Source organism: Gossypium hirsutum, chromosome D01 (genome assembly GCF_007990345.1).
Source record: "Gossypium hirsutum isolate 1008001.06 chromosome D01, Gossypium_hirsutum_v2.1, whole genome shotgun sequence".
Taxonomy (NCBI): Eukaryota; Viridiplantae; Streptophyta; class Magnoliopsida; order Malvales; family Malvaceae; genus Gossypium; species Gossypium hirsutum.
In genome coordinates this window covers 1,410,946-1,424,892 of record NC_053437.1, presented here as the reverse complement: position 1 = coordinate 1,424,892, position 13,947 = coordinate 1,410,946, and the positions used below count along the sequence as shown (strand labels likewise).

The window sequence follows — 13,947 nt, the reverse complement described above, 5'->3', positions numbered from 1 at the left end:
TTAATTAATATCCAACATTTCTTAGATTACATAAGGTTTGAAAGAAGGGAGAAAAGCAATTCGAGTGGATTCATCCTTCCATTCTACATTTTCCCACCATCCCTCCTCTCCTTCAATGACCAGCCTCTGTCCTTTTGTACTATTGGAGTTTAGTGGGAGCTTCTTCAACATTCCGCATTTTACAATTCTGATTTTCTTCAGCAGTGGGAAAGGCAGAGCATGATGGTATATAGTCTTTAGTTTGGCCAGATTATGTAGACACAAATTCTCGAGCTTAGAAAACAAGTTTGAATTTCCTTTTAGCTCAGCGACTTCACCAAGTTTTTCTTCACTGATGATTTCTTCTAAACCATTGCATTCAGCTATCCTTAGTACTTCCAGATGTGGAGCAAAGGCTACCCAACTCACATCCCTCAAATGATTGCATTCGTCTAGGATTACAGATCGAAGGCTATGGAAGCGTCCTGCACCTTTAATTATGTTACGTTCGATCTTCACTTTCTCTAGATCCGTACACCTCGAGAGTGTTAAAGTACATAGATGCTGTAGATTTGCTAAAGCCATAATAGTGAATGATCTTGAATCTCTGAAATCTACAAGGCTTACAGCTTCAATTGCACAGCTAAAGGACTTGTTGAACATCGATGCTTTTTCCAACTCCGAAGCGTTTCTAAAACTAATGGTCAACACATTCAAATATTTTAAATGCTCCATTTCCTCCAAAACCAATAAACATCCATAGCCACATCTCTCCATTTTCAGTACTTGCAACTTGGAGAAACTGGATATCAATTGTTGTGGGATCATTTCTAGATCCGCTGTCCACTCCAGATTCAAATATTTCAGCTTTGCTAGGGTCTTCAATTCGACTGGCAACTTTCTTATTCCTGTAAATGACAGATATGAGTCAGAAGTCTAGCTTTATTTATTTTTAAAATTAACAATAAAAAGATAAAAGATAAAAGATAAATATAAATAAGCAATTAAATAGCTATTGATTTTTCAAATGAAAAAAGAGTTAATTTTCTCACCCTTTTTTCCAAAAATTAAGTTGCTATAACCCTGTTTATCTTTAATTTTCTATTTAATAATTTGGTTGCTGAAACTATTAAGTTGGCTTCTTTTAAAGAAAATTATTTAAAACTAATAATATCACCAATTCATTTAATTATTAGATATGAATAATATTTTTTTTAAATAATCTGTAAATACATGTTTAAGTATTATTGTCTGGTGTTAATTGAATTAAAACTTAATTAATTATAATAAGAACTTTTTAATGGGATGAAATTAAGAGTGGGGTATATGTAATAGGCCAATTTAGCCCGGGACCGATTTACAAATAAAAAATAAATTATTACAGGCCCAAAACAAAATTACAATGACCCAAAATAAATAAAAAAACCTAATGGCCCAAATCGCCCACTATCTTAAGCTAGCAGGAAACCCTACCTCCTGCCTTACGCCGCACCCTCTGTTGCCAGTGCCATCCACGTGCCTCCGCAGCGCGCCCATCGCCCGAGGCCTGGCCACCTTGCACCAAAACGGCAAGACTCGAGTCCCGTCATCTCTGTCGACCTCGCCAAGACCTGCAAACAAGGAAAAAAAAGAGACAGACACAGAAATAACAATAGAAACTGTGGCAGAACGAAAACAAATTGTAAAAAAATAGTAAATATAGCATGTATCATTCGGCTATAAAAGCCAGCATAATTTATCTTTGTGGAGGGAGATTTTTGAAATTAAAAAAAAACAGAGAAAGAAGTTCACAAAATACAAGCAAAGAAATACAAAAAGGGGAAATCGAATCAAAAACTAAAAGGTGGTTTTATGTTTATTTTTTCCTTTTTTTCGAATCTGCTTTTTTTTCTTTTTATACATATACATATACATATATAATATAAAAGAAAATGAAAGAAGGCTCACCGGTTTTCGATCGCCAAAAAAAAAGGAAATTTCAATTTTTTGGCAGCCAAAGACTACGGCGCCGTCTCGGCGACCGACTCTCGAACCTATTTTTTGAATTTTCGTAGGCTAACAACATCGTTTTAATAAATCAAATCTCTTATTAAAATGATCAAATTATGAGGTGATCCGATCACATCTCATAAAAACAAAGGATTGGTGGCAAATATTGAAATATTGTAACATATATATTATGTCGTCACTGAATATAATTATCAATATTTAGTATCAAATCTTACATGATGAGTTTTTTATTTATTGATATTATGCTTATGATAACGTGTATTTTGAATGAAAGTCAATTATATTTAAATTTAAATTTTCTCTTTTTAAAATTGCAAATTTATAATTAACACATTATAGTATACTCTCCTATAAGAAAAATTATCTCATTTTTAAATATACAGAATAGGAAATATTTTAATTTTACTATAATTATCAAAATTTTTAGTTATAGAATTCAAAGAAAATGATGTGATGTGTTGAGAGTTATACTTCAAATTCTAATTCATTAATATAATATAATCTCAAATTGAAATATTTTATTTTATATACAGGAAAACGTCATTGTGTAAAAAAAAAATTAAACCACATGTAATTTAGGATAAACAAAATAGAACTTGCAATGAGACATGTTATGATACAATAATGGTTTTAAGCCTTAATTAGTATATATCCAGCATTTCTTACAATATACGATGTTTGAAAGTGGGGAGAAAAGCAATTTTAGTGGATTCATCCTCCCATTCTACATCTTTCCACCATCCCTCCTCTCCTTCAATGATGAGCCTCTGTCCTTTTGCACTGTTGGAGTTTAGTGGGAGCTTCTTCAACATTCCACATTTTACAATTGTGATTTTCTTCAGCTGTGGGAAAGACAGAGCGTGGTGGTATATAGTCTTTAGTTTGGGCAGACTATTTAGCACTAAACGCTCGAGCTTAGAAAATAAGTTCGAATTTCCTTTTAGCTCAGCGACTTCACCAAGTTTTTCTTCACTGATGATTTCTTCAAAACCATTGCATTCAGATATCAAGAGTGCTTCCAAATGTGGAGCAAAAGTTACCCAACTCACATCCCTCAAATGATTGCATCCAGTTAGGGATACAAATAGAAGGCTATGGAAGCATCCTGCACCTTCAATTATGTTACGTTCGATCTTCACTTCCTCTAGATCCTTACAACCCCAGAGGCTTAAAGCACATAGATGCTGCAATTTTGGGAAAGCCATAATATTCAATGATCTTGAATCTCTGAAATCTTCAAGGCGTACAGCTTCAATGGCACAGCTAGAGAACTTGTTGAACCTTGAAGCTTTTTCCAACTCCGAAGCGCTTCTAAAAGTAAGAGTCAACACATTCAAATATTTTAAATGCTCCATTTTGTTGGAACAATGGCAGCAGCAAACATCAAAACAAAGTTGCAACTCAGTGTTTGCAAGACTGAAGCAAGAAGAATCGAGGCAAAGCAAAGGAAAAATTTGATCAAAAATCAAAAAAATACTCAGCAATGTTGTGACTGAAAACATACATCATTTTTCATTCAACTTGAAATATATAAAAGAGTTACATTATACATTGACAGTTACCTAATGTATTTAACTGCCCCAACTAATACAAACCTAATCACTAGCCAAAAAATAATCAAACATAGCTGACCAATCAGCCATTACATCAAAAGATCTTGTCACTAACTTAAGTTTAACTAGCATTACAAACAAACTAAAGTTGAACTGAACCAAATTACATCAAAACAAAGCAGCAAGGTTGGTTGCTTCATTCGGTTCAAAAACCATTCGTGCGCACCAAGCAAAATGAGCTAAGCTCGATAGCTGCTGGTCTCGACAGTAGCAAGCTTTTGGCTCCATGTTGCATTGCAGTCCAGCTTTCAACACTCCTCCTTGGACTGTATGCAACACATTCCAATTGCACTTCTCAAAGATTCAAATCGAGCAGCCCCTAAGGGCTTGGTCATTATGTCAGCCAATTGTGCTCCTGAGCTGCAATGCACAAGGCTGACTTCCTTTGCTTGTTCAGCCTCTCTAACAAAATGCAATTTGATCTTAAAATGCTTAGTCTTGCCATGGAACACAGGGTTCTTGGCTATTGCAACTGCAGACTAATTGTCCACCCAGATTTCAATTGCTTCATCTTGAGTTTCATTAAGATCATAAAGCAGCTTTCTTAGCCAAATGGCCTGATTAACTGCTCCTGCTGCAGCAATGTACTCTGCTTCAGCTGTGGACTGAGCAACAGTTTGTTGCTTCTTAGAACTCCAGCAAAACATGCCCGATCCAAGTGTGAAGAAGTATCCAGAGGTACTCTTCATGTCATCGAGAGATCCTGCCCAGTCGCTGTCAGAGTAGCCTTCTAGTTTCAGTTGGTTCTGACTTTCAAACATTACACCAAAACTAGCAGTGCCCTTGATGTATTTAAGGATCCTCTTTGCTGCCTTCAAATGTGCCTCATTGCAACAATGCATAAATCTCGATAACAGGCTGACACCAAACATGATATCTGGCCTGGTTGCTGTTAGATACAACAGACAACCAACTAGGCTTCGATAGTGCCTCTCATCAACCCTCTGCTGATCACCACTGCTAGTCAGCTTTTCTCCTTGAGCCACAGGTGTGCTGACTGCTTTACAGTTATGCATGCAAAATTTGTCTAGGATCTTCAAAGCAAATGAGTGTTGGCTGATGAAGATACCTCGATCAGATTGGTGCACTTCCATGCCAAGGAAGTAAGTCATGATCCCCAAATCTGTCATCTCAAACACTTGCTGCATTTGGACCTTGAACTGATCAATGAGCTCGATTTTGCTCCCTGTCACAAGCAAATCATCCACATACAAGGAGACTATCAGCAAGGTTTCATGTTCTGACCTTTTCACATATAGAGTAGGCTCACTAAGGCTCTTTACAAATCTAAGTTTGGTCAGGTAGGCATCAACTCTGTCATACCAGGCCCTTGGTGCATGTTTCAGGCCATAGAGGGCCTTTCTCAACTTATACACTTTGTCTTCATGTCCAACAACTTCAAAACCTTCAGGTTGCTCGATGAAGATCTCCTCCTTGAGAAAACCATTCAGGAATGCTGGTTTGACATCCAATTGGTGAACTCTCCACTGCTTCTGAGCTGCTAAAGCAAACAGCAGCTTAATTGTATCCAGTCTTGCCACTGGAGCAAAAGTTTCTAGGTAGTCAACACCATACTGCTGACTGTAGCCCTTCACCACAAGCCTGGCCTTGTGCTTATTCAGTGAGCCATCAGCATTGTACTTGGCCCGATACACCCATTTAACTCCTATGACCCTCTTGTGTTCTGGTCTGCTCACCAACTCCCAAGTCTGATTTTTGTTGATCATTTCCAACTCAGCTTCCATAGCTTTCATCCAGCTTCTGTTTTTAGCAGCTTCTTCAAAGTCTGAGGGCTCAATCACAGCAACATTGCACCTCTGATAAACATCAACCAAAGTTCTGGTGCCCCTCACTGGTATATCATCGACAGCATCATTACTTGGTCCTTCTTCTGCAGGTTCAGCAACCAAGTCTAACTGGTCCAATTCAGACAAGTCAGCCACAACACCATTCCAATTCCACACCTTTTCCTCATCAAACTTAACATCCCTGCTGACTAAAACCTTCTTTGCTGTAGGATCATACACTCTATAGCCCTTCTTGTTGCTGCTGTAGCCAACAAAGATTCCTGGAGTTGCTCTGCTCTCAAGCTTGGTCCTTTTCTCTACTGGAATAAGTGCATAACATACACAGCCAAACACTTTTAAGTGTGTTACCACAGGTTTGACTCCATGCCAAGCCTCAAAAGGAGTCTTATCCTTGACTGCTCTAGTTGGCAGTCTGTTGAGCAGATACACTGAGGTGTTGACTGCCTCAGCCCAAAACTGACTTGGAAGCTTGCCTTGAAACAAGAGGCACCTGGCCATGTTCAGTACAGTCCTATTCTTTCTCTCACAGACTCCATTCTGTTGAGGAGTATAGACTGTTGTGAGCTGATGGTGAATCCCAGCACTGTCACAAAGCTTCTGAAATCTTTCAGACACATATTCAGATCCATTATCAGTCCTCAAGGCTCTAATTTTGCAGCCTGACTGATTTTCAGCATAAGCCTTGAATTTGCAGAAGGCTTCAAACACTTCTGACTTTTGCTTCAAGAAGTAGACCCAGCACAACCTTGTTAAATCATCTATAAACAAGGCAAAGTACCTGTTCTCACTGATTGAAGGTGTTCTCATAGGGCCACAAACATCAGAGTGCACCAATTCGAGCTTGTCTTGAGCTCTCCAAGCACTGTCAGCAGGAAAAGGCAGTCTAGCCTGCTTACCAAGCTGACAAACCTCACAAACATTCTCACTAGCTTCAATTTTTGAAATGTCATCAACCAGATTCAGCCTATGTAATAGATCGATGGATCTAAAATTTGCATGGCCTAGTCTCCTATGCCACAAGTCAGTGCTTTCAACAAGGCTGGTGTATGCCTTTCTTTCTATTTGGCTAACATCCAGCATGAAGCACCTATCAGTCATAGAGACTGTGACTAACTCCAGACCATTCATGTCTTGAACAATACAGCAACCATTCTTAAAAACCAATGTATAGCCCTTTTCAACTAATTGGCCTACACTAAGCAAATTCTGGTCTAAGTCAGGTACAAAAAACACATCTGAGATCAGCTTGTTACCTGAACCAGTGCTAATCAACACACTGCCCTTGCCTTTAGCCTCAATCAGCCTACCATCTCCAATTCTAATACTCGAGTGGAAGCTTCTGTCTAGGCTTTTGAACAGCTTCTCATCTGCTGCCATATGGTGTGAGCAGCCACTGTCTAGTAGCCAATCATTGCTGGCCTTGGTTGTGCCAACAAAACAAGTTGCTGTGAACACTTGCTCCTCCTGAGCTTGAATGTCCTCAGCAGGTCTAGCTTGTTGCAGAGCAGCCTCCCTTGGTTTGCCCTTGCACACCTTCTCCACATGGCCAAACTGCTTGCATTTTCTACACTGAATATCTGGCCTAAACCAGCAATACTTTTCTGAATGTGTTGTCTTCTTGCAATGAACACATGGTGGGAACACCCTTTTTGCTTCATCTCTTCCTGACTTGACCCTTCTATTGTGCCAAGGCTTCTTGCCTTTTGCACTCACACTCGAGCCTTCACTGGCTTTAGCCTGGAAAGCAGCTTCAGGATTCTCCTCCTGCCTATTTGCCCCCCTTTGCTCAAGTGCATACAGGGAGTTTATCAGCTCAGACAAAGAAATGGCTGATAAGTCCCTCGAGTCCTCAAGTGAAGAGATTTTAGACTCAAATTTCTCAGGGAGAGTTGTAATAACCTTTTCAACAACTCTGCTCTCTGTGAAGTCCACTCCCAGGAGCCTAATGCTGTTGACAATGGCCATTATCCTGTCTGAGTACTGCTTGATGGTCTCAGACTCTTTCATCCTCAAATTTTCAAAGTCTCTCCTGAGGTTGATCACTTGCTGTTGCCTTGTCTTATCAGTCCCCATGAACTCCTCCTTCAGCTTCTCCCAAGCCTGCTTTGGTGAGTCACAGGCCATGATGCGAGTAAATATCACATCAGAGACTCCATTTTGCAAGCAGGCCATAGCCTTATGCTTCTTGGCTCGCTCCTCAGTATGTTGCCTCATCTGTGCAATGGTGGGATTGGCTCTCAATGGAGGTGGTTCAGCATCATTCTCGATCACACTCCAAAGATCATGTGCCTGGAGATAAGTCTTCATTTTAACTATCCAAATGTGATAGTTTTCTCCAGTGAACACTGGTGGAGGTGGTGGAGTGAAACTCATTCTGCTAGACTGAATCCAAATGCTTCGATCTTACCAAATTTTGAACTTGCTGTTGGTTTTGATTCGAACACAACAGATTGCATACAAAGGCCCCTCAAAGACTCGGGCTCATAATACCATTTGTTGGAACAATGGCAGCAGCAAACATCAAAACAAAGTTGCAACTCAGTGTGTGCAAGACTGAAGCAAGAAGAATCGAGGCAAAGCAAAGCAAAAATTTGATCAAAAATCAAAAAAATACTCAGCAATGTTGTGACTGAAAACATACATCATTTTTCATTCAACTTGAAATATATAAAAGAGTTACATTATACATTGACAGTTACCTAATGTATTTAACTGCCCCAACTAATACAAACCTGATCACTAGCCAAAAAAATAATCAAACATAGCTGACCAATCAGCCATTACATCAAAAGATCTTGTCACTAACTTAAGTTTAACTAGCATTACAAACAAACTAAAGTTGAACTGAACCAAATTACATCAAAACAAAGCAGCAAGGTTGGTTGCTTCATTCGGTTCAAAAACCATTCGTGCGCACCAAGCAAAATGAGCTAAGCTCGATAGCTGCTGGTCTCGACAGTAGCAAGCTTTTGGCTCCATGTTGCATTGCAGTCCAGCTTTCAACACATTTCCTCCAAAACCAATAAGCATCCATAGCCACATCCCTCCATTTTCAGTACTTGCAACTTGGAGAAACTGGATATCAGTTGTTGAGGGATCATACTCAGCTTTCTTGTTTTCTCCAGATTCAAATATTTTAGCTTCGCTAGGGCCTTCAATTCGACTGGCAACTTTTTTATTCCTATCCATGACAAATTAAGATGTTCTAGTGAAACCAACTTTGCAATTCCTACTGGCAATTCTTCCAAATTCCTATTTCTAGACAAGTCCAGAACCCTTAGCATCGGCATGAAATTAAAGAAATCATTGATGATCACCCTCAAACGATTCCGCCCAAGAAATAAAGTTTGGAGATTGGGACATTCCAATATCTCCGTTAGATTTTCAGTTTGATTCTCCATCAGCGACATTCTTGTTACCTCTTCCCACTTTTTAGCGTTCGGTTGTTCCTTTAACTGGATACCTGATTTTACAAAAAACTTCTCCTTCTCAGATTCACCAGCAATCCACAAAGCCATGTCGCGAATCACATCGTGCATCTTTATACGATGACTACCTTGTTTCTCCAATAAGCATGCGTCAATAAGAGAACCTATAATGAAATGTCCCTGGTTTCTGGCATTGCTCAAATTGGTATGCTCGTCCAAAAGTCCTTCCCCGATCCAACAATCTACTAGTTCGTCTTTTTCAATGAGATAATCTTCTGGATATAAAGAACAATACAAACAAGATCTGAACCTTTCATCAAGTAAACAGTCATAACTGAATTTTAACTTAGGATACATCTCTTTCCCTACCCCTGGGAACACAGAGGCTACTGATTGCCTTAAAACTTCCTTAGCATATTCCCATTCTCGAGGGGTTTTCTTGGATGCCATGGCCCGCCCAAATGTAATGAGAGCGAGAGGTAGCCCAGCACACTCTTCTACCACCGTTTCAGCTAACTTGCAAATATCTAGATGCATTCGAAGGGTTTCTGATCCAACGTTCTCCTCGAACAGTTTGAAAGCTTCTCCTGGCGGTAAACATTCCACTCTGATATTATTATCCATGTTCGGTTGCATTTGACAGCACACATCATAACGACGAGTTGTGAAAATGACTTTAGAGCCATTTTGTTGTGTTGGAAGAGGTACCCCAGCTCTTATTAGATCAAACCATTCCCATATATCATCCAACAACAATGCAAACTTCTTTTTACATAATACCTGGAAGATGTCTTTAGCTTTCTCATCAAGGCTCTTAGATTTCCAACCTTCATTAGAAAGGCCTATTCTTTCGGCAATTTGATCCTGGACCCTCTCAATTGGCCGATCTTGTGATGCAACTGCCCAAATGACATGGTAATCATGGGTAGAATCATGGAATTTGTTATTGATTTGGTTTAGGAGGGTTGTTTTGCCAACCCCTCCTAAGCCATATATGCCAATAATTCCCACTTGGTCCTTTCGAAGACAGCTCCAAACCTTGATGAAATTGGACTCTAAACCCACAGTTGGCTCACTAGGTCTTTCAGTTGCTGAAGGAAGTGGTGGCTTGCTGGCCACATCACTGAAATCTCCATTCTCCTTCTGGTCTTTCACCTCTTGGAGTTTTTTGGCAATTTGCTTCCCGAACTTGATGCTGGACCTAGGATGAGTGGAGCAACAACCTCCCATACATAGATTTTCAACATGCGGAGGACTTTGGACAATCAGTTGATCAGCATCGTTTATCAGAGTTTCTGCCCTAGAAAGCCAACCCTCAACTTGGTTTAGGCGCTGAAGCTGCTGCTCATCTTCAGCAATTCTGACCCTGCTCATCAGATCACTCCTGAGCTCCTCCAGTCCTGCTACTTCAGCTTGTAAATCATGGAGGTTATCTTCGAGGTTGCATATGTAACTTGCCTGTCCAGTAGCACAATCCCAGCAACGGGTAATGATGGGATCGAGTGAGATTGAGAAAATATTACCCATACCTGGTGTTGATTGTAGAACAATGAGTTGAACAATTTCAGGAAATAGAAGCAAGGAATAAATCAAAGATGCTTATGGAGTTCTATGAAAGTTTGAGACTACAAGGGGGAGAAAAACAAAGACAAACTGTTGGAAGTTCACATACATTTTGATACCAAAAAAAAAAGGAAAAAAGATGGTGAATATGATGATAATTACAGTAAAGTGTGTAAAATCATTTACTTGGCGGGAAGACTTGCATTGCACACAGCTCTTTTTTATCCCACTTTATTTGGTTTTGACACAATGGGTCCATTGTAAGGCATCTTTTGTGTGCCATGGATACCATATGCAATTTATTATTCTATTTTACAACTTGAGCAACATTAATACAACATATTTTAATTAATCATGGTAGGTGTAAAGTTTGTTTAATATAAAAAGCAGGCATGTTAGGAGCTACCTCTTTCTTTAAAGGCTTCCACTTCCTCAATTATTAAGATCCCATCAGAAAAGAAAGACTAAGATGAGCATGTTGGGTAGAAACTCACAACTTGCTTTGCCCTGCATTAGCTTCCCACAGCATTCATGTATGAGATATTCACAAGCACTATCATTGACACTTAGACAAACATCAGCAAAAAACAAATAACAGTGGAAGATCAAGGTAACTGAATTCATGACCATATATGCCAATGGAAGAATTCAGAAATTGTTTCAGGGGTTATCATAATCCAATTAAGGACATGGAACCCATGTAAAAAATTGTGCTTACACATCTTTGTGAGTATGTAGTTATTAAGTAGTATAGCCACCAACTTATTGCAAAATTTATGCCCTCTGCAGTCATCTAGTTGTCAACCGTCAAAGCAGGTGTCTAGATTCAAAATGCAGAGGAGGTAAGTTGAGCACCATAGACAAAAAAAAAAGGGAAGAAGAAGAAGAAGAAAGATATGAGGATTTTCACTCATGAGCTTTAGGTTACAATATGATATAATATGATTAAACCATAACTAATTGCATATTCTAATTGTGGGGATGAAAGTTTTGGTCAGATAGTTTTCAGGGACAGTTGCTGTCCTTTTCCAACATGATTGAGGTTGTGGTAAGTAAATGTAGTGAGTATTATCGAGTGTCACTCAACTTTAATATTTATATTTTACTTCAACACGTTATCTATTTGGAACATAGTTAAATTACTACTTTAAAATTTAATATAAATGGGCATAATTTGTTGATTAAAAAATATGCTAAAGGTATATCACAATTTGTTGATTAAAAAATGTACAAAGATTTAAAATTATTAATAATTATAATTAAAATACCATATTTTTAAATATTTTAAAATGATTTATATTTATAAATATGTTTTCAAAAAAAAAGTTTTTTTTCCAAAACTGTTTTAAATTTTTTTAAAATATATAAACAAGTATTTAAAATAATAGAACAGGTTATATTTGTATTAAATTTAAGTGGTTTTATATTTTATTTAATTAAAAAAATTTTGTTTCTAAAAGTTTAAAGCTAATATTTATTTAAAGACTTAATAAATCATTTAGTATTCAATTTTTTCTCATGATTTTAGTACCAAAAATTACAGTGTTAATTTTTCTCATGATTTACTGATTACCTATGCTGGCTTTCGCGGGTGCAAAAGTTTGAGAAAAGCTTACCAAATACAACTTCATCACAGGTATTGTGCTTACACATTTCAAATTTACCAAATTATCCGATAAGCATGCCTCAGTAAGAGAACTTATAATGAAATGTCCTTGGTTTCTGGCACTACTCAAATTGGTATGTTTGTCCAAAATTCCATCCTCGATCCAACAATGTATTAGTGCATCTTTTTCAATAAGATCATCTTCTGGATATAAAGAACAATATACGAAATAAGATTTCACTTTTTCATCAGCTTATACCCACTTAGTACTGAGCATTTCCCAGAATTATCAGCACACCACACAAGAGAATTAGCAGAAGTGGACACACACTCTTAATTATGGCACTATGATAAAGACGCATAAATTATTTGATGGAAATATTACAAAATCAAGTTGAAATTGGGCATAGGATGCTTACCTCTGCACACAGTCTTTACCTGTTAATGTTATTTTAGTGTTACAAGAGGGGATCAATTCAAAATGCAAAGGAAGTAGGAGATGTCTAATAATCATACTCATCAAACATTTAACTAATCAGTTTGTTGTAACTTATTAAATTCAGAGACTGCCATTTGAGTATTAATTGCAATAACTTGTTTATGAGTCTGTAATTCTAGAGAATTCATATAAATAATCTCACTTTAAGTAATCGAGTTTGAGTAAAGATGTTCACAGATTAAGCCGGGCTCAGATATGATATCGAAAAAATGCTTAAGTTGATTTCTTTTAAAGAAAATAATTAAACAAAAACCAATATAAATAATAAAAAATTCTATACATTTCCTATTACTACTTATAGTCTCTTTAATGTGTGAATAAAAAAATAATTTGTATTTATTTGTGCTCAAACTCACGTTCTCTTGTTATTGCCATAATAATTTATATAATAATAATTTTATTATTATTATACATATTTATATAGGGTAAATTACCAAAATAGTCACTTTTGTTTACCTCAAGTTACATTTTAGCCACTTATATTTGAAATGTTACGTTTTAGTCACTTACGTTATCACGTTGTAACATTTTATCACTGAGCCGTTAATTGTCGTGGCACGTTAAATCATCATTTCAAACAAAAATTTTAGGTTAATTTATACAATCAGTCCCCATATTTTTTCGTTTTGAGCAATTTAATTTTTTTCTTCTATGTTCTTTTAACTTTCTTTTTTCTTCTTTATTTTCCATTCTCTTCTGCTTCTCTCTCTGTTTTCGTCCCTTCTCTATTTTTTTAACGTAGTTTTTTTATGTTTTCTATTTGTTAAAACTAATCCCTATACTTTTATTTTTTTGAACAATTTAAATTTTTTCGAGTGAGGCGAGGTTGTGGACTAGTTTTAACAAATGGAAAATGTTGACACCATTTCTTATATGAAAACGGGGTCGACTTGGATTAAAAAAGAATGAAAACGGGAGTCGCCACCGATCCTTTTTGATGAGGTGTGATCGGGTCACCTTGAAAAGTGGTTGTTTTTAATAAACGATTTAATTTTTATTAAAACAAAGATTTTGGTCTATGAAATTTTTTTAAAAAAACGGGTTCGGGAGTCGGTTACGCACGAGGAAGGATTAGCACCCTCGATACGCCCAAAATTGGTACCTAGTTGATTAATTAGTGTCTTAGTGTCGAAAATTGAAAATTTGAAGGGTTTTAAAAATACGATCCTTAAAAGAAAATTCTGATAACGTGAATTGAAATATAAGATTCTCTTGTTCCGAAGGAATATCACATCCAGCACATTAGGACACGATACCCTAAACCATCGAAACCAAGATCACCTTATAGTTTAATGAAACCATATTTTGAAGCTTTAAGAGGATATTTGGCTGTTTAGTCGAACGAGAAATCGAAACCCAGCACGTTAGGGCACGTTTCCTCGATTTTCCAAACGCGAAATATTGCCTTATTTAAAAGTTTAAAAAGGATATTTGGCTATTT

The 13,947-nt window shown here is 37.2% G+C and overlaps 1 protein-coding gene across 1 annotated transcript; it reads right to left on the bottom strand.

The window, feature by feature from the left end:
- Positions 1–8,409: 8,409 nt before the first annotated feature.
- LOC107933064 (probable disease resistance protein At1g15890) lies at positions 8,410–10,365 on the bottom strand. The gene has a single exon (XM_016865215.2). It carries the CDS (start codon positions 10,363–10,365, stop codon positions 8,410–8,412), a length of 1,956 nt encoding a protein of 651 aa, XP_016720704.2.
- Positions 10,366–13,947: the final 3,582 nt, after the last annotated feature.